Genomic DNA, 24,102 nt, shown 5'->3' with positions numbered 1-24,102 from the left:
CACAAGGCCACACCTGGGTCGGAGCCCGTCGTGCGTGGACGCAGAAGCAACAGCAAGGAAGCGGAGATTGCGGGAGGGTGTGCTCCCTCTTTGGCCTCGGCTCCCGGTTTCTGCCTGCAGGGCCATCGCCGCTCTGCCAACGACAGCGACTGCCCTTGCCGCGGATGCCGCTCATGGTGCCCTCGGCATGTGGAACGGGCAGCCTGGGCCGAGCCCCATCTGTGCAGTGCTGCTGCGGGACAGGCCTCTCCGGCGGCTCAGGAGACAGGGCGCAAACACACACAGACTCCCATTTATCGCTCTTCCCTCTCTGGCGCCTGCAGTGTTGACTCAAGCTGGCTTAAGAAAGGCCGCCAGTTTTACAGATGTTTTCGGTGGTGAGCGTGGAGGGAGAGGTGGGGGGTGGCGTTAGCGGCCCCCCAGTTTGGCTCCAGCTGCAAAGAAGAGGCGCCGCCAGACTCCGCTCTCCACTCTGCGCTTTCGCTTCTGACTCACCCAGCTCCCGTCCGGCGGCCGCTTGTTCAGCCTCGGCTCTGCCCAGCGTCACCCGGCGTTGCGGAGACCGCTGGCCCCTTCCGACCCCTGGCCTCAGTGCCCCAAAGGTTACGCAGCAGACCCTTCTGGGAAACGCAAAGGCTTGGCATCGCTTCGAGGGATAGCTCCTCTGCAACGAGCACACGCCGGCCGCCGTGATCCAAGACACAGGCTATTTTTACAGGCTGGCAGACTCACACGCCAGGTCTTCCGCCGCCCATCAGGGGATCTGTACCACGCATGCAATGGCACGGCCAGGCTGCAACAGCTGGAAGGGCTGCGAGTTGCCAGAAACGGAGGCAGCGAGCTGGGGTGGAGTCTGCGGCAGAAAGAGGAAGAGGGAGCAACACAATTTGCCAGCAGGAGGCGGGAGGGAGGGCGGGATGGGGCCCGCAAGCACTCGGCGTTGCCAGGCCTCCTCTCTGCCCAGTGCCTTAACTGGGAGAGAAGAGGCGGCGGCGGCAGAATCACTTCCTTGCGGGAGAAAGCCGGAAGCCGGACCCTTCGAAGACAAGCCATCTCCGCAGGATCGAGACGCGTGCCTGTGTCTTGAGGTCGGCCCGGACGCGACCTTTGCCGCTGCGCGAACGGCCAAATCTTTTTCCCACAAGGGCGGACTAGAAGCCGTGGGTGCCCCGTCCGCACCCTCGCAGGCAGGCTGTGCCCCACAGCTGTCGAGGCCGATCGCTGAGGAGCTGGGCCAAGGCCAGCTGCTTTATAGGACCCCACTGGCTCCTGTGGTACGGCTGGCTCCCGGCTGAGCCGGTCGTGGAAGCCGAAAAGCACCCCGAAGCAACGGGCCCCCACGCCGCCCTCATGCCGCCCCCTCCCCTTGCAAGGGCCTTCCGCCTTGGACAGAGGCATAGCTGGAGGGAGGAAATGCCAAGGCCGGCGGTGGGGGGAAAGCCTCTGCCCCTCCTGCTGCTTCACGCTCTTCCCTTCCCACCGGCTGCCTGCCCTGCAGCCGGGCTGGGGAGCAGCGGCCTCCGCCAAGGGCACGCCTGGTAAGGCCAGGCAGAGCAGAAACCCCCACGACCCACGTGGGCAGATGCCATCAAAGCCAAAGAGGAGAGCGCGTGAGAAGGGCCGCTTCAAGAGCGAAGGAGCCGCGCTCGGGGGGCTCAGCTCGCCTGGCGTGGGCTCCGTTCTGCACGCCTCGCCAACGCCCCGGGCCGAATGTAGGACATGGCCGCCTGCCTCTCTCGGGCCACTGCCAGGGAGCCGAGGAGGACGCAGAAGCAGATGCTGGCGAGGAAGGCCGCCGGGCCGACGAACAGGAAGACGGCGTAGTCGCGGGGGCGCAGCCAGGCCTCCTGGCAGCGGGCGAACGAGGCGTTGCTGATGGCAGCGATGGGGTGCTGGGCCAGGGACGCTGGGCGCTGGCAGGAGACGGCATTCACCTCTGCGGAAAGAGAGGAAGGAAGGAGGGGAGACGCACTCGAAGCAGGCCACACGCGCTGCCCCAGGTGCGGCGGCTGACCCAGAGGAGCCTCCCCCCGCTGGAAACTGGGTCAGACCAGCAGGTCGCCTCCCAGAACAAGTGCGGGGGTTCCCACAGCCAGGCCCCCCCGTGCGGCGGAAGCGCTGCATCCCCCTCGCCAGCCGAGAGCGGGATCTCGAGGGGGGTCCGTGTGGCGCTGGACGCGCTGCTCCAGGCCGCATGCACATCCTCGCACCTGGCCGAAAGACCTCCCAGCCAGCCGGTGGCGGACCGAGGGAGGCTCACGGCACCGGCCTGGTCGCTTCGGCCGCCTGTGCCGGTTCCCGTCGGGTTCTCCCCAGTGGAGGGGGGGCTTGCGGGGGGCTTATCGGCAAAGGGGGCAAGCAGAAGGCAAGCACAGAGCCTGCTCCGCAGGCCCTGCGGCTTCGGCAGCGTCTTTCCCGGCCGGCTCCGAGGCTGGGAGAGTGCCAGGAACGGGGGGAAGTCCCCAGAGCAAGACGCGGGTGGAATCAGCCGAGCAGAACACCCTGACCTCTGTGAGCCCTCCGAAGACTCAGCCTCCCTCCCCAGGCGCGCCGCAGGTGAGTGCCCGTGTCGCCTGCCCGGGCTCCGCTTACCTGGGACTTTGTCCGCGTTGCTGACGAGCCACTGGAAGAGGGGCTGGATGCCGCAGGAGCAGGCCCAGGGGTTCCCGTCCAGCTTGAGGCGGCGCAAGGCGGGCAGGCTCTCGAGGGTGCCCGGCCAGACGGAGGCCAGGGCGTTGCCGTGCACGGACAGGTCCCGGAGGCGAGGCAGGGCCCCCAGCAGCTCCGGCTTCAGCTCCTGCAGCCTGTTGTGCCCCAGGTCGAGCCGGATCAGGGCCGGCACCGGGAGGAAAGCCTCCGGCGGCAGGGCGCTCAGGTAGTTCCCGCTCAGGTCCAGCTCCTGCAGCTGGCCGAGGCCGGCCAGGGCCTGGGGGTGGATGCAGGCCAGGGCGTTGCTGCGCAGGCTCAGGCGGCGCAGGGCGCCCTGGGCCACGAAGGTGTGGTTCTGGAGGGCGGCGATGTGGTTGTAGTCCAGCAGGATGCTGGTGGCGTTGGCCGGCAGGTCGGGGGGCACAAAGCGCAGCCTGTGCTCCACGCAGTTGACCTCCCCGGAGGAGCAGAGGCACACGTCCGGGCAGCCCGAGGCCGCGGGCAGAGGGCAGACCAGGGCCACGGTGAAGAGGAGGCGGCGCCACGGCCCGCACGGGCCGCCTGGCCTGCTGCCGCCTGAGGCTGGCCAGGGAGCGCGCTGGTCTCGCCCGCGCCAGGCCATGAGGCAAGTGCCGTGTGCCCGGAGAAGCCTCTTCCCCCCCGTCTGGACTCCCGAGGCACCTTCCTCCAGCCGGGGAGACCGGCAGGGCCGCCCGGCCAGGCACGGGGATGGGCCGCAGCCGGCACCGCTCCCCTCCGCAGCCCGGCCCGCTTCCTGCGTCCAAAGTTCCCCCCGGCAGCCTCGGCTCCGTGCGGCTCGCACCGCTCTGCTGCTCCTGTTCTTCGGCGTGCAGCTAATCCTGGGTGGAGCGCCTCTTCCTTGGCAAATATTTCCACAGAGCAGCTCCGTCTGCCAAGGGGCAAAGCCACAACTTCCTCGTTGGCCCGGGCTGTCTCCGGCTAGGGAGCCCTGCCAGGCCACCCTGGACAAGCCGGCTCCAGCTCACCTGGCCCGGCCCCCCCGCCCAGGCGAGGCCACGCAGGCGCCCCGCAGCCTTTCCGGGCCCACAAAGTGTGCGCGGAGGCAGGGGGCGGTGGCCGCCGGGCTTCGGCTGGGCCAGACCCTGAGGCCGGAGGGGCCCCTCCACGGAGCTCGCCGGCTCAGAGGGAGCCTCTCTCCTGTGACGGGCCAAAAGGAGGCTGCCGCTCACCAGGGTCGCCTGCAGCTGGGCTGCGGTCCCCATTCCGCTCTGGCTCGGGAGCCCCTGGAGGGGACTTGGCCAGGGCCCTGCTGGACGTCTCCCACATCCCCCGGGATCCTTGGCATGCTTGGTGCCCATGTCAAAGAACTCCAGCAGGCGCATGAGAAACCCCACAACACTTTTATTGGCCCTGTGCTCTCCCTTTTCGGGTGGGTGACATGTCACGGGTGCCCAGTGTCATAAATGATCCGGGAGGAGCTTCCCCGGTCCTGTTTGTCTTCCGTGGTGAGATTGAGGGAGCGCGACATCCTCCACCTGGCCATGGCGACGAGGGCCAGCTGCTCTGGCTCCAGCTGGCTCACGCTGGCCTCTGGGGGGCGGGAGAGACAGGCGGGGCTGCAGCAAAGGCACGGGAGGGCCCTTCCTACCCAGGCGCGACGCGGCCCCCGGAGGGGCGTGAGAAGGCGGGGAGCCCCACGTCTCCCCGGCTCCCCGACTCACCGGTGCAGGAAGGCAGGCAGGCGGAGCAGTTGGCCCAGCTGGTCACTCGCCGGCAGTCGTCCACGCAGGCCTGCACCGGGACGCCGCACACTGCAAAGCGGCAAAGCAGCAGGACACGCTGTCTCCGTGAAGGGGTCAGCCGAGGCCAGGACCGCCTCCCAGGTGGGCCCAGCCTGCACCACGCTCGGGCCGGCCGGGGAATTGGCAACCCCACGGTGGCAAGAGGGAGGCCCCCTCCCGCGGAGGACCACCAGGCCGGCACGGGCCACCCGCCCTCCGGAAGGCCGCACCTTTCCCGGCGGACGTCTGCAAGCGGCCGCTGCAGTCGCAGGCCGGCCGGGGCGCACGTGCCAGGGTGGTGCGGCAGGCTGGGCCAGCGAAGCCCTCTGCGCAGACTGAAAGAGACCCGGCGGTGAGCACGCGGCGCCTGCGAGGGGCAGCCCTGCACCCCAGCGGCTGCGAGGGACGCAGTCGGGAGGGCGACTCTGGCGGAGCCCAGGGACGCCAAGGGCCAGGGGCGCTCTGCGCGACGGCAGGGAACGAGCAGCGCGGCAGCTGGGCACCCGGCAGACGCCCCTGCCGGTCCTGCAGGGCAAGCTGCGCCGGCTTTGCTGCTCGCACATCTGCTGGCTCCTGGAGAAGCCTCGGCGGGGGCGAGAGGGGCAGGCTCCCCGCAGCCGGGGTGGGGACGACCCGCTTCCTGCTCTCCTCCTCGGAGCCAGCCGGCAGGCGTCCCGCAATGACTCACGGCTCAGCACTGGGCCTTGCCGTCGCCCCCCCCGCCCCGTAAGAGGAGCCCGGCTGGGGTGGGAGCCCCTGGGCGCAGCCTCCCCTTCCCACGGGCGGCCGGGAAGCGCCTGCGAAGGCTCCCGAGCAGGACGCGGGAGGGGCCGCCTCTCCCCCCCCCCCGTCCTGCCACACCTCGCGGAGCTGCTCAGCCCCCAGGCCGCAGGGCACTGCTGGCTCTGCCCCCTCAGCGGCGGAGCGGCTGCTCCCCCCGCCCCCCCCCCCGCCCAAGGACGCCACACTCACTGGTCCACACAAAGAGCGTTGAGTCCGCCCTGGGGACAAGCCCCTCCGTGGAGGCGAGCAGGTAGAACCCCGACCCGGTCTGGAGGACGGCGGCACACTCCCGGCGGTGCAGCAAGCAGGCCTGCCGTGCCTGCGCCAGGCCCTCCGCGGAGGGGAAGAGTGGCCCCGGGTCCCCCGCCACGCCCCGGCCGGGCCACTCCTCGAACCGGTCCAGGCCTAGGAGGGAGACGCGGCGGGTCAAGGGGCGCCCCGCACCGATCCTGCGGGATCGGGAGAGTAGCCACCGCAGCAGAATCGCGTGCCCGTCGCCACAGCTCTGCAATTCATGTGCCACTCTTTGTGCTTGAAACGGGGCCTTAAAGCAGCTCACACAACACACGGGAAAACCCCATGGAAAGCGATGTGCCAGGTGGAAGAAAATACCAGCAAATCCAGGAAGGGCAACTCACAACTTTAAGGATTGAAGCCGGGAAAGCGAGACAAAAGCTCTCCGGACGGAGGTTCCGCAATGGGGGCTGCAAGGAGCAGGCAGAGCACAGCCTCATGTGGGGCGGGGGCCGGCGGGGACAGCCCTGGTCTTTGTGTGGGGCAAGGGCCCTTTCCGTGGGGCATCCCTGCGAATGCAGGAGGAGCCCTCTGAGGAGGGAATGAAGGGGAAGCAGCCCGTTGGAAGGACCCGCAAGAGGCGCCCCACAGTCTTGGCCCTCTGTGGTCCCGCGGGCTGCCCAGAGGCCGGCACCCATGGGCGGCTACCCCGGGAGAGGTACGGGGAGGGCAGCTGGCTCCGGCTCCGGCTCGCTCACCTTCGGCGGCCTTGCACAGGAAGGGCCTCTCCTCCTCGCAGCGAGCATCGTGCAGCAGCCCGGTTCCCGCGTCAAGCCACACGCAGTCCTTCAGGCCGCCGTCTGCCGGGTCGTCCCGCAAGTACCTGCCCCACAGGAGCAAACGGAAGGGGGTCAGGTGCGCTCCCGGGAGTGGGGAAGCGTGTCCCCAGGGGAGCGCTCCGACGGGCTGGCTCCCTGCAGGTCTTTCACTCTAGAAAAGCACAAAATCTACAGGGCCCCCAGGCAGCCGTGGTGCCAGTTCGGAGAAGAGGATCGGCAGAGGCTCCCATAGAAAGAAAGCCTCTTCCCACCAGGCCCGCAAGGCCAGCTGCTCACTCAGCTGCTCCTGCTGACGCGGCGCGTCTCCCAAGGACGCTGTGGACGCTGGGAAGCCGGCGGGTGCCTGAGGAAGGAGCCCGGGAGGTTCTCCGGACCGGAGGGGGTTCGGCGCCATCACGCCCCTGCTCAGGGCAGAACCGTCTCCACAGCCTCAGGTGCGACGGAGCCGCTGGGCAGCACGGCGGGGCAGAGCACAGTGGGGCGACGTGGCTTGGTGCAGCTCGCTGCGAGCCCGTCACCCTGGGGGTCCCCAGCCCACACTCACTGGGCCAGCCGCTCGCCCACAGGCTCCCGTGTGCTCCAGAGAAAGATGGACTCCTCCCTCAGGTCACTCAAGCCGGTCCAGAAGGAGCCGGGGAAGGTCGAGCAGACCCAGTCCTGCGGGAGGGAAGGGGGAGCGTCGCAGGTGGCCTCACGCCATGCCGGGGCGCGTGCCTGGAGAGGGCGGGGAAGGCGTTTGCGCTCTCGAGAGCCAGGGAGCGTGCAGGGAGCCCTTTGTTCCACCCTGTGGGCGCGATTAGAAGCAGGCTCCGCGTTGCGGGAGCGGCACCGGCCACCCGGGTGCCCGGCTCCTGGCTTGCCCAGCCGTACCTTCTCCTGGAGCGAGTCCAGGTACAGCAGCTCGGTCTTCCCGAACCGCCGGCAGGCCTGCAGAGCTCCGTGCCACCCGCTGACCGACGAGGGCTGCCAGAAGTAGCAGCTGCCATTCCAGCCGCTCCACCCGGGTGCTGTGGGGCAGGAGCTCCAGGGCGCTGAAGCACAGAGGAAGACCAGCTGAGCAGGAGTGGCGGAGGCCCGGTCTGGCCCGTGGGCAAGCGAAGGCCCCTCAGACGCCTGCCGAGGGCAGTGATGCCCCGGCCTCTTGGACGCCGGCAAGGGTCCGGCGGAGCGCTTACCCCAAGTCCCCTTGCAGACCCACGGTTTCCGTTCGGAGCATGGTGACACAGCCAAAGTCTCCTCTCCCCGGAGTCTGACCTCCAGGCAGCCCCCAGGCGTGAGCTGAACACCAGCCAGCCTAGCAGGGGAGGAAAGAAGCGCTGCGGGGGCACGGAGGAAGGGCAGGCGGCCCCAGTCTCCCCGCACGAGCCAAAGTTTCCCTCCGGATACAGAGAGAACGGTCGCGGGTACTGTGGGGAGATGGGGCGGAGTGGCCAGCCTGCCATTTGAGGGTGCACTTCTGGGGATGTGGTTCCTCCCTCCATCCCCGTGTCCCCGTGGCTGGAGCTGCTCCCTCCGAAGCTGCCCGGGAAGGAACGAGAGGCTTCCGCCGGCTGGGAGGTTCCCGTCCGTCGGTCACACCAGGGCCGTGTGTCCAGAAGAGGAGGCGTGCCAGCGTTAACCGCCTGCGGTGCCCAGACAGAAGCCACCCCCACCCCGCCTTGGGATGCTGAGGGCAGGAGCTGGGCTGCCTGCCCCAGAGGACTCACCAGGGCGAAGACAGGTTGGCCACCTGGCCCCCGGCCCACGTCCACGTCCCGTCGTGGTCTGCGTCGTTCAGCCCGGTCCAGCCCCGCTCTGGCACCATGTTTGCTACCCAGGCCTGGGGAGGGAAAGGGACTTGTCCGGCTGCGCCAGCACGGGCGACTCCCGGCGCGGCTGTGGCTCTGTGACAGCAGCTGGCCTCTGCTCAGCCCCTCCGGTCAAGACGCAGCCGGAAGGGCACAGACCGCAGTGGGAAGGCAGAGGGGGAAAGGAAGATGGAGCGGCTCCTTACTGAAGGCACCCCCTCGAACTCCCAAGAGCTGAATGAGGATCGGGCGGTTCTGAGGCATTTTGTACTCTGGCCCGCCGTCGGTTGGAGACAACTTGGCGGCACACAACAGCAGCAACAGGGGCCAGGTAGGGATGCAAGTCTGCGTCGTTCGGGGTTCCAGCTGGGGGGAGCAGCCCCCCACCCACACCCAGCGGCAGGTGGGAGGGGGAGCAGCTGGCCTGATCTCGCACCCCCAAGCAGACGCCCCAAGGGGCAGCGATCCAGTGACACTTTTCGGCCATCTACTTGTTTACATTTGAGAAAGTTTTTGTTACTGTGGTTTAAAGCTGGGGTGAGTTAGCAAGGGGGAAGTTGAGGCATCCCTGTTCGCAGATGAATAAAGTGGCTAGGGACTTTGAATGGGGGTGGGGGCCGGGGGCCACCGCCTGAGCAGAACAGGGCCAGCAGGGCGGCAGCCCTGCCCTCCCCTAGGCACCACGGACCAGCCGCCCCCCACTCCCCGCAGCAGCCCCTGCCCCTGGGCCTGTCCCGGCTTGCCCGCCCGCCCGCCCGCATCCGTGCCTTCTCCTCGGCGCTGCACAGAGCCAGGAGCTCCATGCCGAAGCCGTATGCCTGGCAAGCCGCTCTGGCCCCCGGCCAGTCCTTGGTGCTCTGCTCCTCGACGTAGTAGCAGTGGCCGCCCCAGAACCACCAGCCGGGCTGCTGCGGGCACCGGGAGTGCACCAGTCCTGGGGAGCAAGCACAGGCCGCGTGAGGCGCAGGGGGCTGCAGGGGCTGCAAACAGCGACCCAACACTCACCGTGGCGGTTGGGCAGGACAAAAGCAGGCCGGCCTTTGCCCGCTCGCGCACCCAGCTCAGCCACGGCCGCAGTCGCTTACCATGCGGGCACGAGGGGCTGAAGCGGCGCACGCAGCTCAGGCGGCCATCGCAGCCGCCCGTCAGCGGGTTGTGCAGCTGGGTGCCCAGGCAGGGCGAGCAGCGCCTCTGGCAGCGGTCCCCACAGAAGCCGGGGGAGCAGGCTGGAAGCACAGGAGGCCGCGGTCAGGGTGGGCCGGGACCCGAGGCAGAGCTGCAGAACGATCCCGGCAGCGATCGCACGTGCCCGGCTTCGGCGCCTGCAGCCTGAGGATGCTCTCCTCAGCATCAAGGATCACACTCCCTGAAGGCGGAACGCGATGCTTAAGAAGCCAAAGGACGGGTGAACCGTCACGGCTTTTTGGGTGGCCAGGTGGCCACATCCTTTCCGAGCTGGGAAATGCCTGGCGGTGCAGGGCAGTTGGGCCGGGGAGCCCGGGTGGCCCTGCTCGCTGGCAGGAGAGGAGGGAGCCGGGCCGCCCCCACCCACAACCCCGTGCCGACGGTCATGGGTGCAGGGCCGCTGCTGACCTGGCTTCAGCAGGAGGGCGGCCCCTGAGCCAGGGCTCTCCGCCAGCACCGTGCCGGCCACGGTGTAGTGGGCCCCTCTCAGGCTCAGCACACCGGTGCAGCGCTCCCCGCGCAGGTAGCAGGTCTCCTGGGCCTCCTGCAGCGAAGCCCAGCGCTGCCAAGGAGCCGAGCCCTGGAGGGGGACAAGCAGCTTCTCTCCGAGCAACAGCGGCGCTACATCTGCAGGACAAAGGTGGGAGCGCCGGAAGGGAAAGGAGGTGAACGCTCCACTCGGGATGCGCAAGGGCCGGGGCCGAGTGGAGCTGCCCCGGAGTGCTGCGGCCCTGCCTGGTCCCCCAAGGATGGCGGGGGCGACTCGTGCGCCTCGCTTCAGGCCGCGCCGGGGAGCCCCGGCTCGGGGGGCCGCCCTCCAGCTGAAGCCAGGTCAGCAGCAGCCCTGCACATATGAAGCATGTGAAATGAAGACCAGCCACTTAGACATGGGAAAGCTTGTGCTGTGCGGGAGGCTTAATGACCCCCCCGACTGAAAATGCCCTGAGACACCTGGTACCAAGCAAGGGATGGTGCCGAAGCCTTGCTTTTGAAAAGCCTCGTGTGCCGAGGAGCTTCCCAGCCGTCTCTCTTTTTTGAATAGCGCTCCCAGGACCGCTCAGGGGCACCTACCTTCGGCTCGCTGGCAAACCCAGAAGAAGCCGCCCGGGTCAAGGTGGGCTCTCTCGCCTCCAGAAGAGCCACCGGGGACCTGGCCAAGACAAGACGGTGATGGTCGCCAAGCACGCCGCTCGTGCCTTTCGCGCTCAAGACGCCCCACGTGGCTCAGGAATCCTCGCAGGGCTTCTGCTGGGGGGGGGGGGCTTCGCACGCCCCTCGTGCAGGCACAGGTGAGGGCGAGGGAGAACAGGCGGCGCTGCTCACCTCGCCCAGAGGAGGCCGCACTTTCTGTGTGGTGGCACCCAGGTACCTCCTGCAGGTGGCGTCCGCTTCATCCCAGCTGCGGAAGTGCTCCAAGGACAGGCAGACTCCGCGCTTGAACACCCAAACGCCGAGGGGCAGGCATTTCAGAGAGGTGTACGCCACTGTGCAAAGGGGCCCGCTGTCACTTGGTGGCCCAGCAAAGAAGCGACGCGCTGGGCGGATTGTCCCGGCCACGCAAGATGCAAAGCGCCCAGTCGGAGGCACCCCGGCAGGTGGCCCAAAGACACACAGGAGGCAGCGTCAGGCCCGCTGGGCGGGCCATGCTTGGGGCAGGCTGCCGAGAGCCCGGCCCGGCCCGGTGCCGTTGCCGCCCGCGTCCTTCCTCGCTTACCAGGCGCCGCTCGGAAATGGAGGAAGCCGTCACAGTGGCCTGTCAGTGGGTTGCAGCTCAGGCCGGGCGCGCAGCGGGGGCACATGGACTGGCAGTCCTGCCCGGAATAGCCGGGGGAGCAGGCTGACTTGATATGCACGGCAGCAGCCGGTTCGGCAGCAGGGTCTGCCAGGAGGACCAGCCGCGTGCCCAGGCTGAGGCGGTGGCCGGCGGCAGTGCTGACCACGGCACTGCAGCCCGTCCCCAGAGCGGTGCACTCCCGCCGGGCTGCGTGCAACGTGGGGAAGCTCCGATCCACAGGCTGGGGACCGTAGAAGGATTTCCCTGGGAAGGCCACGTATAAATCTGGACAGGAAAGGAAAGAGAGGCGGAGTGGGAGGGAAGCGTGGCCAAGGGCCGAGCCAGAGGAGCCTCCGGAGGCGGCCCAAAGATGCCCAGGGGCAGCTCCAGACTCCCCGCCCCCGGCAGCCTCCGCTTGGCGCAGGAGTGCTGTCACGGGACCGCCTCTTCCCACATCGCCTTGCCTCGTACCACTGCTCTCTGCCCCACATGAGGAGTAGCAGGGTCGGGTGGGAGCCGGAGAAGGCCTTCTGGGTGGTGGCACCCAGCGCAATTCGGCGCCCCATGCCTTCAAACACCGGGCAAAACTTGGCCTTTGAAGCTTGGCAACGCCTACAACTGTCAGGTAGCAACTGGTTCTGGCATTTTTGTCCTGCAGAGTGTTGTTGTTTCCGTTGTTTGATTCTCCATGTTTACCTGTCTGTGCATGGAGCCTGGGGATGCCGAGAGCCCCTCATGTGGGGCAGAAAGGTGGGGCGCAGGTGTTTTCACTGACAGATCATTTGCCAAACACCCATGTGTCTGGGAGGGCTCCCCCCCACCGGCGAGCAAGGGCGGCTCCTCTTACCGCTCTGGCGCGGGGCCTGGCACATCCACCGATGCGGGCGCTGGCACGGTTCAGCCTTCAGGAAGCCGGAGGGCAGGGCGAGCACGCAGGATGCCGGGCCGGGACGGCCCCGGAACAAGGCGAAGCTGGGTCCAACGAGAGGGGGGAAGGAACGTCAGCAAGCACGAGGCTTTCCCCACCCCGCAGAATCCCACCTCTGAAAGGCCCAGCTTCGCGCCCCCTGCTTGACTTGCGTTCAGTCCCGTCTGACCTTCACCAAGGTTTCTGAAGCTGTTTCGTGAGCAGCTGGGCTAAGCGGCACAAGATCCAAGCTTGCCAATTCAAGGGAAAACACACCGCAAGACGGGCCACGGAATGCTCATTTGGACTTCCTGCAGCCTGAGCCACTTAGCCGGAATTTCTTACGAGCTTCTCTGCCAACCCCTTAAGAGAAACTCCTGCTCCGTGGCTGCGCTGGAGCCGCTCGCTAGTTCCGCCCTCGGGCCCTGCAGGGAGCCCGTGCGAGCCCTTCGGCCCCTTTTGCGGGCAAAGCAGGTGGGCGAGAGGCAGCCTCTCACAGAGGCCTCCTTGCGGGCACGTCCGCGTGAGGTCCCAAGGCTTGCATGTGTTTCGCAGGACCTCGAGGGCCGCGAGCTCGCTCCACGTTAAGCAGGAGAGCAATCGCCCCCGAGCCCAGCAAGACCGTCACTTATGACACGGCGTGGGGTCAGGGTGCCACGCGACGATCCCAGGGGCCGGACGGCAATACCTCCCTGATCCACAGGGTCATTGTAAGAATTACAGGATCGATGTGCACGGACCTGTGCCGCTCTCGGCACCAAACAGATGCGGTGAGGAGGACCGTGCCGCGGAAGCGCGACTCACTGCGACCGGCCCGAGAAGGCTCAGGACTGCGGCCCACGGCGCCGGCTCGCTCGCTCGACCGAGGTGCCAAGGGCGCGGTCCCCACTCATGTCTAAGCGTGCGCCCTGCATCACAGCGGCTCACCTGCCCCTCGCGCCTTCCCCTCTGAACTGACTTGCCCCACACGAGTGGTGGAAGGGTCAGGCGGGAACATTTTACCGCTGCAAGGCCTTGTCGAAGGGGGTCCCATCCGTCCATCTCCACGAAGAACCGCGGCTGCCGTAGAGGCCGGTCCAGCTGCTCACCTGCAGCTCCTTCTGCATCCAGGCCTGCGGGCGACACCAACTGCAGGCTTTCCCAGGCGAATCTGCGATGGGCTAACGGCCAGAACACCCCCGAGGCACCGAAATGCCACTGACTAGCGGGTGGAAAGGGGGCCCGGGTGGGAGGGGGGCGTGGTGTGGGGCAGGGGCCTGTCAGCCGGACATCTGGGGAAGACCCCATTCCCTCTGCCAGCAGAGGGGGCCGGTCCAATTCCCGGCTATTTCAGCCCCGTTGCTCTCCATCCCCATTTGCAACAGGGATCCTATGATGGAGCAACAGCCTACCTAACAGGGGTGGCGTGAGGATTAGCAGAAGATACCGCACGGGGAACGCTTTGAACCCTCATAGGCACTAGACCAGTGACAGCGAGCCTTTTAGAGACCAAGTGCCCAAACTGCAACCCAAAACCCACTTCTCTATCGCATAGTGGCAACACTGCAAGGAAACCTGAAAACGGAGGCTTTAGTTCAGAAAAAACACCTCGCAGCCGGTCCAAGCCTGCGTATATATATGGGGCAGCGCCTGCGCATCCTCCGCTCGATTGCTCGCAAGGAGCCAACCTATCCCATCTTCGGGTGGTCTCCCAACAAGTGAAACTTCACTGAGAGAACAGAAACTTAGACACTTCATATTTTTAAAATACGAACGTATGACTAGGAGAAACACTCCACTGCATCCGAACGAGCCCAGTTCAAAGCTCTTTGGGCCCCTGCATCGGCGCCCTCCTTGGGGCTTGCCACCGCTCTGTGCCCTCCTCGGGGCTTGCCACCGCTTATGGCACCAACACGTCTCGGAGGACGCAGGCAGGCAAAGAGGGAGCCGCTAAGTGCGCGTCGCGTCATGCATGGAATGTGGGAAAGCACGGAAGGAGATGCGCTGTGCCTGCCTCTCATCATACTGATAGAACTCAAAGGGGCCACCCCAAGAATCCAGACGCCGGGAGAGGCAGGACAGAGGAAAGGAAGGGAAGCGATTGCCCCCCCCCGAGCCCGCTGGGGCCACCAACTTGCCAGTCCCAGCCACGTCCCGGGGGCGCCTCTCACCAGGTCCTGTGGGCTGCTCAGCGCCACCAAGCTTCCCCTGTGGAACCTCTGGCAGAACTTCAGCGCCTGCGTCCACCCGAGGGCCGCATCCAGCACCAGGAAGAGGCACTTGTCCTTCCTGGACCTCCAGCCCCTGGCCCGGGGGCAGTGCACGTCTGCGGGGGAGAGCGCGCTAAGAGGAGTCAAGCGCCGGGCCCTGCGGCCTCCTGGCAGCCCTGCCAGAGTCGTGCCACGCAGCTGCCTTGCAAGCGGAGGGACCCGGCAGGCGCCCCGTTCGGAGGGCTCTGTGGGGCAGCATCCGGCTGCACGGCGGCTTGCCAGACCTCGCAGGGTCGTTGTGAGGATAAAGTGGAACAGGCGGCGCGAGAGCGCCCCCGCCCACCCCGATCCTCTGGGGAAGGGGCGAGACGAGACCCGCTCACGCACCCTGGTCCAGGGCGAAGTGCAGCGCTCGTGCGGCGCAGTTCCCCAGGTGCAGCGTGCCGTTCGCGGCTTCCCGAAGCAGGCAGAGCCCAGAGCGCAGGTTCTGCAGGCGCTGGTCCGGCAGGAGGCGGAAGGCGCTCTCGGTGTCGGCGGAACAGTCCGTGCTGCTCAGCAAGGAGGCTCCGTCTGGTGCCACCTGCCCGAGGCAGAGAAGGCCGTTAGCTCTCCCCCAGCGCTGCAGCCCAGCCCCAGCCCTGCCCCTTCGCCAGGGCGGGACCAAGGGCCCCTTTACCAGCAGGCAGGAGGGCCAGTCGGCGACGTTGCGCAGCCGGCCGTTCGGCTGCAGCCCCCACAGGGCGTGCCGGGCACACAGCTCGGGCCCCGGCGCTACGAAGACGAGGGCCTGCTCCGGGTCGCTGCACAGGACGGAGGGCTCCCCGAGGAGCCGGAGGAGGCCGAACCACAGGAAGGTGGCGCCTGGGGGGGGAGGAGGAAGGCGTGAAGCCTGCGGCTGAAAGAAAGCCCACCTCTGAGCTCTGGACGAAGCGAGGCCTCGGGGCTGCGGCGGGGGGGCCCCGCGACCGTCCGGAGAGCTCTCGCTCCCGCCCCGCTGGCTCTGGGGGGAGACGGGCTGCGTGGGGCAGCCGGTCGGCTTGTTACATGTGCAGAATGCGGCCGGCTCACACGGAAGCACACGGGCCCGCCAGGGGGGGCGTGTGGATCGGGCTCCATCACCGGGGCAGGCCAAGCGGCGACCATTCCCAGCGAACCCCGGCCACCTGCCGGTGCCTCTCCTTGGCGGCCAGGCTGCTTCTGATCGGGGTGCTGGCAGCTGCCAGCAGAAGCCCCTCGGCAGCAGCCTCCTCCCGCCCCACCCCCAGGCGGGGTACCTGGCTCTTCACCGGGAGGGCCGCTGGTCACGTTCGGGGTCTTCCTGGCCACCAGCTGAGCCCAGCTCACCACGTTCCCAGGGTACTTCCATCTGGTCCTGGAGGCAGCCAGTTGTCTTGCCGAGGACCCGGAGAGGGCCTGGCCCCACACGTTCACCTCGCTCAGGTCTCCCGTGTAGAAGCTGGTGCCTGTGGGCAGCCCCACAGCACAGAGGAGTGGCTGGCGGGGGCTGCCTTTTCACCGCCCGTGGCCTGATCTTTCTGACGGGGGCCCTTCTGCAACAGTCCAGGGGCTCCACGGCGGGATGCTGGGCCCCCCCCGGCTGTGGCCAGGGGGCCCTCAAGCCCCTTGAGGCGCCAGGCACACGGTCTCCCGGCCTCACCCACCCTCCGCCTCTTTGGGCGGCACCTGCTTCAACCGTGCGTCCCGCTGAGGGGCCCTCGACGACGCCCAGGTCGAAGGCTCCCGAGGACGCGATCCAGGAGCGACCCGGCTCTGAGCCGAGGTCTCGGCCCTCACCTCTGCTGTCCTCCTCCAGCTGCCCGACCGCCAGGCTTCCTCCCACGGACAGCCCCTTCTGCAAGAAGCTGCTGCCCTCTGCGGTGTGCGGCCCCCAGGGCTCTCCGTCCACAAAGACCTCGGCGTGGGGCCCCCCAGGCATGCTGGAGACGGCGACGGCCACGTGGTGCCAGGATCCGTCCCGAAGAGAGGGGTGGGTGCCTCGGAACAGCACCGCCCTGCAAGAGCAGGCAGGAGGAGGTGTCCAGAAAGGAGCTGCCGGCGCCCCCAGCAGGGGCTGCGGGGTCCTCCTGGCTGCACCAAGCGGGGCCACATCTCAGCGCAGTGCCAGAAGCAGCCGCACGGACGCAATTTCCAGAGACCCTCCACTCGCTTGCTTTGCTACAAGCGGGGATCTCGCCTGGCAGGAACCGAGTGCAGAAGGGGGGCACAGGCCCTCCGTGTTGACTCCTCACAACCAGGGAGCCCAGTGGGTGACGCTGAGCCAGTGGCTGCCTCTCACCCGACCCCACAGGGCTGTTGTTGTGAGGGTAAAATGGAGAGACCACTGGCCTGTTTGCCAGAGGAAGAAAGAGGGGATATGACTGTAGTGCAGTAAAGTCACAACCGCAGGCCTTACGAGCCTAAACGCACGTAGCAACATTGACCTAATCTCAAATGCCGGAGGAGGAGCTGACCGAAGCCAATGCCTGGTACTCAGAAAGAGAGCAGAAAATCAGTACCCCTGCTCATTGCTCCTCGTGACAAGCAGAAGCAGAGCAGTCACAGGAAATAAAAAAATATGTGCAAAATGCATCCTTTTTACAAATACAGAACTTTGCTTTTTTCTCTCCCCGAATGGAGCCACCTCTGAGTTTTGGCAGTGTTGCTGAAGGAAGGCTGGACGGCACGCAGGCCCATGCCTCCACGGAGGCCACCGCAATTAATCTGGAGGTGCCGTGGGGAATAAACTGGTACATGCATTTAAAGGAATGCTTTTGTGCCGCTCTCCTTGCTTGCCTCACAGCACATCCGAGGACAGAGCTGGCTGCAGCCCGAGGGCCAGTTCCACCTGGGGAGCATTCCTGGGGGTCGCATTCCGGGGCTGGGCGCCCCGCAGCTGCGGTGCCTCGGCCCCGAAGCCGAGCGGTCAGGATCTCGGCCTCAGCAAAGGCATTTCAGCTATCGGAGGGCAGAGACCACGGCAGGGGAGCGTGGCGTTCTGGGGAGCCCCGGAAGGCTGGACTGGGCCCCCAGGCGTGAGGCTTTGCGTCCCTGCCAGGGCTGCTCTCGGACCCTGGAGAAGCTCCCGGCTGAGCAGGGCAGGCCGGAGGAGCCGGTCACGGGGTGGACACCTTCTTACCCCTTGACGTGGAATTCCAGACCTGAGGGGGACAGGAGGAACAGTGCGAATTCTGGTCGCCGCCATTTCAGTGCATAGCTGACGAGACACATTCTGGGGGAGCTGGTGGTGGCGCTTCGCAGCCACAGCCCGATGGTGAAGTTGCCCAGGTAGCGACGGACAGCGTTGTGCAACTGCAGGGCGCTGTTTCCAGGGAAGTGGAGTTGAGAGGAAAGGCGATACTCTGGGAAGGAAGGCGAGGGTCACCTGCAGTCCTGCCGTGGGTGCCCAGGGGTGCCAGAATGGGCTGGGTCAGCGTCTCCTCCATTCCGGGGGAGCAAGGGCCGGGCACGGCCTCTGAGGACCGAGGCCGCGGCCCCAGGGAAGGCCAGCCTGCCCTCCAAGCAGCCTGGCCCCCTCCATTCAGAGGGGCGGCGGTTCGCGGACCTCAAGCCGCCCTCCTCGCTACTTAGGACCCCTCCCGAGGAGCTCCGGCATGCTCATCGGGCCCCAATGTCCATGTGAAGGAGCCGTGCCTGCCCTCCCACCACCCAGCCCCTCCTCTGCTTCTGGGGTGTTCTTTCCCTATGGCCCACCCCTCTTGGCACCCCCGGGAGAATTCGTTCTGCTGCCCCACTGAGCCCCGGCCCACCTAAAGACGCGTTGACCACCGTCACGCCGCTGACGTGCAGGGCGCTCAGGTTCGCGAAGGACACGCCTCGCGCGCCAGACAGCCGGAAGACCTGCTCGTGGTTGAGGAAGCTGGCGAAGCCATCGGGGTGGGTGACGAAGCTCCAGGTGGCGAGTCCCCGGGCGAGGGGCAGGCAGCAGAGGCTGCTGCGCTCCGACAAGCCGCCCAGCTCGAGGCGCAGGCTGCCCCGCACGTGGGTGGCATTGGGCTCGAGGGTGAGCCCGAAGAGGACGGTGCCGGCGCTGCCGTTGGCACTCGGGCCGATCAAGGACAGGGAGCAGGTTGAACGGGCAGGCCAAGAGAAGGTGACGTCAGCCGTGGCGTGCGGCCCCATTCCCCCAGGCAGGGGGAAGCTCGTCGGCTCTGGCGGGCCACAGAAGTCTGGCAACGAGAAGAGGCCGGATCAGGCTCAGGCTGCCCTCCGGGCCCAACGGGACCAAGGGGGGTGAGCGGCAGCGCCACCCCCTCAGAGCAGATCCAAGGGGAGAAGCCCAGCTGCACGGGCGGCTCCGGGCTGGAACATCGCCGGGCCCCTTCCCTCAACCAGCAGCAGCCCATGGCGGGGAGGCCGGGTCTGTGGGGATGCCGCCAGCTCGTTCCCTCTGGGGGGAAAAGGGGCGTGAGGCCAGCCGGGCGATTTACCACATTTCACAGCTGTATTTTGAAGCCGAATGGGGCCCTCGAGTGCAGACTTTGAAATCCGATCAGGGCATCTTGTGCCCAGTCCGCTCCTCGAAGGGACCTGAAGCCCCCTTTTGCTTCCAGACCCGTTAGAAGCCTTTTGCCCAAAATGCTCCACAGCCTCCATCATCTTGTCCCCACCAGTTGTGTTGGGTTCCCATCATTCTAGCCAGCATGAGCATTGCCACATCCTTTGGGGATGATGGAAGCTGTGGTCCAACAAACCTAGGGGGCACCCAGTCGGAGAAGGTCAGTTGGCCTGCCAGCGCCATCTTTTCTGCAGAACACAAAGCATTTCCTCAGCACGACGGCCCAAAGCTTCTCTGAGCAGAAGCCGAGGCACACTCGTCCTGGCATTTGCTGCTCGAGCCCCCGAGTTGCCATCCGCGCTGTGCCACCAGGCCAACGAATCCCTAAACAGACTCGCTTGGCTGCAGCTGCCTGCCTACCGCTCCCACCCCACGGCTCCTCAGGCTCCGCGTTCTCACCGGATCGGTGCTGGCAGATGAATCCGGTCATCTCCGTGGCCGGGCGCACGCCGCAGGGCCTGCTTCCCCACGTGCCGTGCTGGGCGGCGTCCGTGGGCTGGAGACGCAGCACTGCGCACTGGTCCCGCTCCTGAGATGGGGCTCCTTGGGGAGGGCAAAGGACGGGGGGTTGGAGGCTTCCCACTCGGAGGGGCTTCTGCCTCCGGGCAGCAGCACAGCCCCTGCCGGGCCCCTGCCCCAGTGCCACTGGCAGCTGCTCATGTTCTCCCCATCGGGGGGCTGCTTCCCCGGGAGGCAGCAGCGAGTGCCCTGGCCCCACATCGCACCCTGTGCACGTTTGGGGTTTGGGCGCCACGACCTGTGCCAACACATTTTCCTTAAAGCAGCACCGTCCTCTTGTGGAGGGAGAGGGCACGGTTTTTTCCGTGCTAACGGACAAGAAGTGGGCATTGTGGGGACCCGGAGCTGTGGCGCTCTGCCCGAGTCATACAGATTGCAGGCTCAGCAATATCTCACTTTCTGGGAAACTACCGTACCCAGCTGCCACCGCAGGTAGACCGGGGAGGACAAGTCACTCCACCGCCAGGTGGTGCCCAGGCGCAGCCCAATCCACATGTTCCAGCCGTCCTCGGGAAAAGCATCTGGAACAGAATTTGTGGGACTTCTGTAGACACCTGACACCGAACGGAGCGTGCGCCTGCCCCCCTGCCTCCCCCCCAAACAAGCACGCACAGAATGTGAAAGAGAAAGGGGACAGCCGCTGGGCGGCCACCACCCTGGGCCTTTACCGGACAGGAAGGCGTTCTCCGCCTCGTCGTGGACAACTGCCAAGCTCTCTCCAGACTCCCGGCAGGAAGACTGCGCCTCTCTCCAAGACCTCCATTCCCGGAAGGATGGAAAGTGGAAGGCGTAGCAGTGGGATCGGAAGCGCGCTTTCCGCACGGAGCCGGGGAAGGCGTCTGAAAGAGGGAGAGACAGAGGAGAGCTTTGAGCTACACGGCTGCGTAAGGATGACCCAGCCTGGTTTTGCACCTTTTCCTTTTTCCCCAGCAAGAAGAGCCGTTAGATGGGGGAGGCATATGAAATGGTTTTTTCTGCAGCGCCCCGAGAGTCCACCACAGTGTGTCATTGCAGGAATTTAAGAAGGCTCTGAAAGCGTGTTTGTTTACTTTTCCTGACACGCTTGCTGTCTTTGCTGTTTTTTTCCTCTTTGTACTATACTCTTACGGCTTTTTAAGACCATTTCAGTCTTTCGTATGTGTCGGATTATTCTGCACTGACCTAGAAGAGCTTCTGTGCTGAAGGGTGGCCAGGAAATGTTTTCAATGAATCCATAAATGAAGGGCAAATTTATTTCATGGCTGTGTTGCATTGATGCCTCCTGTTTCCCTCCAAGGCGCCTGGGGCAGCAGGCACCTAATGCGCTCCCCACTTCCGCATGGATTAGGCTGTGACGGTGACCGGCACAAAGTCACCGGGCAACCTTCTGGGCTGGGTGGGGATTCGAACGCAGGCCCTCCAGCGCCAGCCCGACATGCGAACTGCTGCCCACGGCAGCCTCCGGAGGGACCCGTCCAGCACAGAGCGAGGCACTCCAGAGTTGGCGCCGGGAGTCAAGCGTCAGGGGGCCGCTTTAACGCCCTTCTTCTGGGCCTCCCAAAGGGCCATGGGAATTGGGACGGATTGCTGACTGGGTCCCGCAGGCTTTCCTGGCGCCCTCTTTTCAAATCCCACTGTGACGAGTCGCCCATATCCACCCCCTTGCACATGCGTAAGCCCTCATCTCTCTGCTCTTCACATTCTCTTTCACGTGACCTGCCTCCCCGCGGATTCCGGAGTTTGAGGCTGCTGGTCAGCGGTGCTGCAGAGGCCTCCTTGCGCTCGCCAGAGGTTCCCTCCCGTACCTTTGATCGGCATCTCACAGATGAAGGCGCCGGCAGAGCTGCAGTTCCAGTCTCTCCACTGGCCGGCGTAGACGCTCACCAGCTGCACACAGCGCCCTTCCATGGGGTGTCCCTGGAGCCAGTTACTGATCAAACAGAAGGGATCACAATTCGAGAGGCAGCTGCAGGAAAGGCCTGCAGTTCCGGCGGAAGGTCGTGGCGCCCTGCAAGGAGGGCGCTATCGCGGGAGCTCTTCCCCGGCCCGTGGCAGGAGACGGAGGGCTGGCACAAGCAGGGCACTTCTCCCGCAAGAGCCCCGGGCCGCACGAGCAGGAGACCATCCGGAGCCTTCTGCATGCAAGGCAAGCGCTCTGCCTCCCTTACCTGTACCAGCTCTGGGAAACTGGAGTCCCGTCCACCCAGGTCAACTCGGCCTTTGCCTCCTGCCATGCTAAGCCGATCCAGTAGCGTGAGCAGGCCGGGGCCCTGGCCCGGCCAGTGAGGGCTGCCAAGAACATCTGCGCCAAAACACACCCAGCGCAACCCTGAGGATGGGCAGCCAGGCGTGTGGACTCCAGCGGCCGAGCCAGGAAGCGGCTTGGAGGAGGCAGCGCGCAGCCCCTCACCAGCCTGACTGCAGCAACAGCAGCTGCCTTTGGTCACCCACCCCCCCCACCTGATCTGCTACCTGGCCGCCGCCTTGCTCATGAGCAGGTCTCCTGCCTGTGCCCGCGCGAGCAGCACTCTCCCGGGCCCAGCTTGTGCCGGCTTGCCACGCGGCCCAGCTTGAGTGGCCGCCAGCCTGGACTCCTGGCTCCCGCCTCTTGCCTTCCCGGCCTGCGACTGCCAAAAGCATCTCTTACCTGCTTGCTGTGGTCCCTGATGACGACCAGGTCCGCCCGTTGGTCCTGGCAGAAGATTCTGGCCTCGCTCCAAGACAGGGCTGGGGCAGCTGGGAGGTACAGGCAGAGCTGCTCCCTGTACTGGACCCACCTCGGAGGGCACACCCCGAGCGCTGCGGAGAGCAAACAAGCCCTGCCTGTGGCTCTGTTCCGGCTTCGGCTCTTGCGGCAAGGCCCACGGCAGCGCCTGGCAGGAGTTGGCTCAGGCCCTGTGCCTCCTCCACGGCAGGGCAGGAGGGGACCCAAGCGCGCACCAAAGCGCCAGAGCCTGTCAGGCAACACCCGACCCCTAGCCAAGCTTGCTTCTCTCCCTAGACATACGGAAGAGCTGCTGCTGTAGGCAAGAAACCCGCTTCGCTTTGCTTCGCCCCACCATCATCAGCCACAGAAAATTTCGTTCGGATATCAATACCCATTTTAGGTTTCATACACTTCCCCATATTTAGACGCATGTTTTTAAGGCCCCCAAACAACAAAATAATTCCGGATCGGCACAATTGCACCCATTTGCCCCCCAACAAATTAGCTGCACTAAACAGAAAGCAAAGAGGGTGCGTCCTGAGACTGGATTCTCAAAGTAATTTTGGCTACTGATAAAATAAATTAGTAGGCAAGATTACGGCGCTGCCTGTGGTGAATGGGAGCAGGTGCCAGGTCCCTTCGGACTCGCCAGTGCCTGGCACTCCCTGCATCCTCTCCCCGCACAAGATTCGCAGCAAGGCGCAAGTTCTGTGTAGATTAATTTTAAACAAAAAGGTACAGCTAGTTATTCCTCTTTGTTGTTAGCTAACGGGTGTCCTGCAGTTTCTCACCAGAATTTGCCAAGATCAGCCCCAGGGCCAACTGCAGGATCTTCCAACGCATCTGGAATAGCTGATCCCGTGACCCTGAAACCAGAAGGACGGCACAGTCGGCTTCCCACACGCTCTGGGACTTCACGCCTCCACCCTCCGGACGCATCGGCACGACGGGCTGGAAACCGCCACGCACCGTCCCCCAAGCCCTCAGTTCCAGGCTCGTGGGTCATTTGATAATGGGTCGGCTTTAGAGCACCGAGACCTGTAAAAAGACCCATTCTGAACTTTTGTCAGAGCACAGCGTGAATCTATCACCGGAAATCCAAAGCCACACGTCTGTCACCACCACCCCCCTTTCGTATACCAGCCCATAGATGGAGCTCTCGGGTCAGTTCTGAGCACATGGCCCTTGCCTGCTCCCAAGCCCCAGCGCTGCTCTGCAGATGGCCGGCCACCCACCTCGCCTCACGGGGAAAGAGCCGGGCTGGCAGGGGCTCCGATGAGAGCCAAAGGCACGCGGTTTGTCCGTTGGGTCACCCATTTATCGGGCTGGCGGTAAGCGACGTGTCCTCGTCCCTCCAGCTCACACTCCGAGAGGCACAGGAGGCGCTGCTTGGCCCTTCCGTCCTTCCAGAGCAGCCGGCAGGACTTCGGAGCCAAGCACGGCGCTCCGGCCCCATGCGCTCCAGCACATTCACGGGACCATTCGCTCCTTCCGTGCCCCAGCTCGAACGGCTCTGCAAGCGACCAGGCCGAGCAGGGTTTTGCCTTCGTTCCCTTACCTGGAGGGGGCACGGATTCAACGCCAGCACTTCTCCGTGCGGGCCACGCGCTCCGCAGCTGCTCCGGGGGGCCTCCCCCGGCGTGTGCTTGCACTTCTGCCTCCCCCGGGGGAGCTGACGGCCCCTCGCCCCGTCTGCTAGGCCACCAGCTCCATCAGCCACAAATCTTTCCGCTCAAGAGGCCACTGGGGGCACGATCCGATGCAGCTTTCGGCAGAAAAGCGGCGCCCAGCCAGCGGCAACGCGGGGCGCACGGACCGTGCACAGCAGCTCGCGCTCCACGCCCTTGTGCACCGCTCTCCCGGTCGCAGCTGCAGAACACGCGAGCGAACAGGGCAGGCAGCGGCCTTCCGCCTGCTTGTGCGTTTCCTGCATGTAGGTCAAGCCCACATTACCAAGAACTGATCTTCCCTCGTCGCTGCCCAGGCTGCCGTTACAACATCCCCAGGCGCAAGAAAGGCCCCGTGGCAAATTTAGCCTCTCTACACGTTCACTCTTTCCGCATGGTCTTTTGTCACACAAATATCCCATCCACCCTCTAGAGAAGCAGCAATTCCCGAGTGAGAGGGAGAAGGTCCCCGAGATGTCGGGGCGGGGGATCCCAAGGGGGCCACGCTTCCAACACTCCGCCTCAAGCGCTCAGGCAACCTCGA

General features: G+C 65.7%; 2 protein-coding genes across 3 annotated transcripts; both read right to left on the bottom strand.

Annotated features, from left to right (window-relative positions):
• Positions 1–754: 754 nt before the first annotated feature.
• LRRC26 (leucine rich repeat containing 26) lies at positions 755–3,320 on the bottom strand. The gene is made up of 3 exons (XM_044439755.1): positions 2,593–3,320; positions 1,665–1,936; positions 755–853 (listed from the first exon to the last, which is right to left on the bottom strand). The coding sequence occupies exons 1-3, from the start codon at positions 3,269–3,271 to the stop codon at positions 755–757; spliced, it is 1,050 nt and encodes a 349-aa protein (XP_044295690.1). The 5' UTR covers positions 3,272–3,320.
• A 690-nt stretch (positions 3,321–4,010) lies between these two features.
• Positions 4,011–8,087, bottom strand: LOC123028390. Of its 2 annotated transcripts, XM_044440159.1 has the most exons (8): positions 7,975–8,087; positions 7,444–7,562; positions 7,139–7,299; positions 6,188–6,312; positions 5,385–5,600; positions 4,643–4,747; positions 4,353–4,442; positions 4,011–4,221 (listed from the first exon to the last, which is right to left on the bottom strand). In XM_044440159.1, exons 3-8 carry the CDS (start codon positions 7,252–7,254, stop codon positions 4,073–4,075), a joined length of 801 nt encoding a protein of 266 aa, XP_044296094.1. In that variant the 5' UTR covers positions 7,255–7,299; positions 7,444–7,562; positions 7,975–8,087; the 3' UTR covers positions 4,011–4,072. The 2 variants fall into 2 exon arrangements, with proteins under 2 accessions (XP_044296094.1, XP_044296095.1); XM_044440160.1 differs by lacking the exon at positions 4,643–4,747.
• Between the last annotated feature and the right edge of the window lie 16,015 nt (positions 8,088–24,102).

Source organism: Varanus komodoensis, unplaced genomic scaffold, assembly GCF_004798865.1.
Source record: "Varanus komodoensis strain SLA01 unplaced genomic scaffold, ASM479886v1 scaffold36, whole genome shotgun sequence".
NCBI lineage: Eukaryota > Metazoa > Chordata > Lepidosauria > Squamata > Varanidae > Varanus > Varanus komodoensis.
The sequence above is the reverse complement of the archived record's forward strand: the minus strand, read 5'-3'. Positions and strand labels throughout refer to the sequence as shown.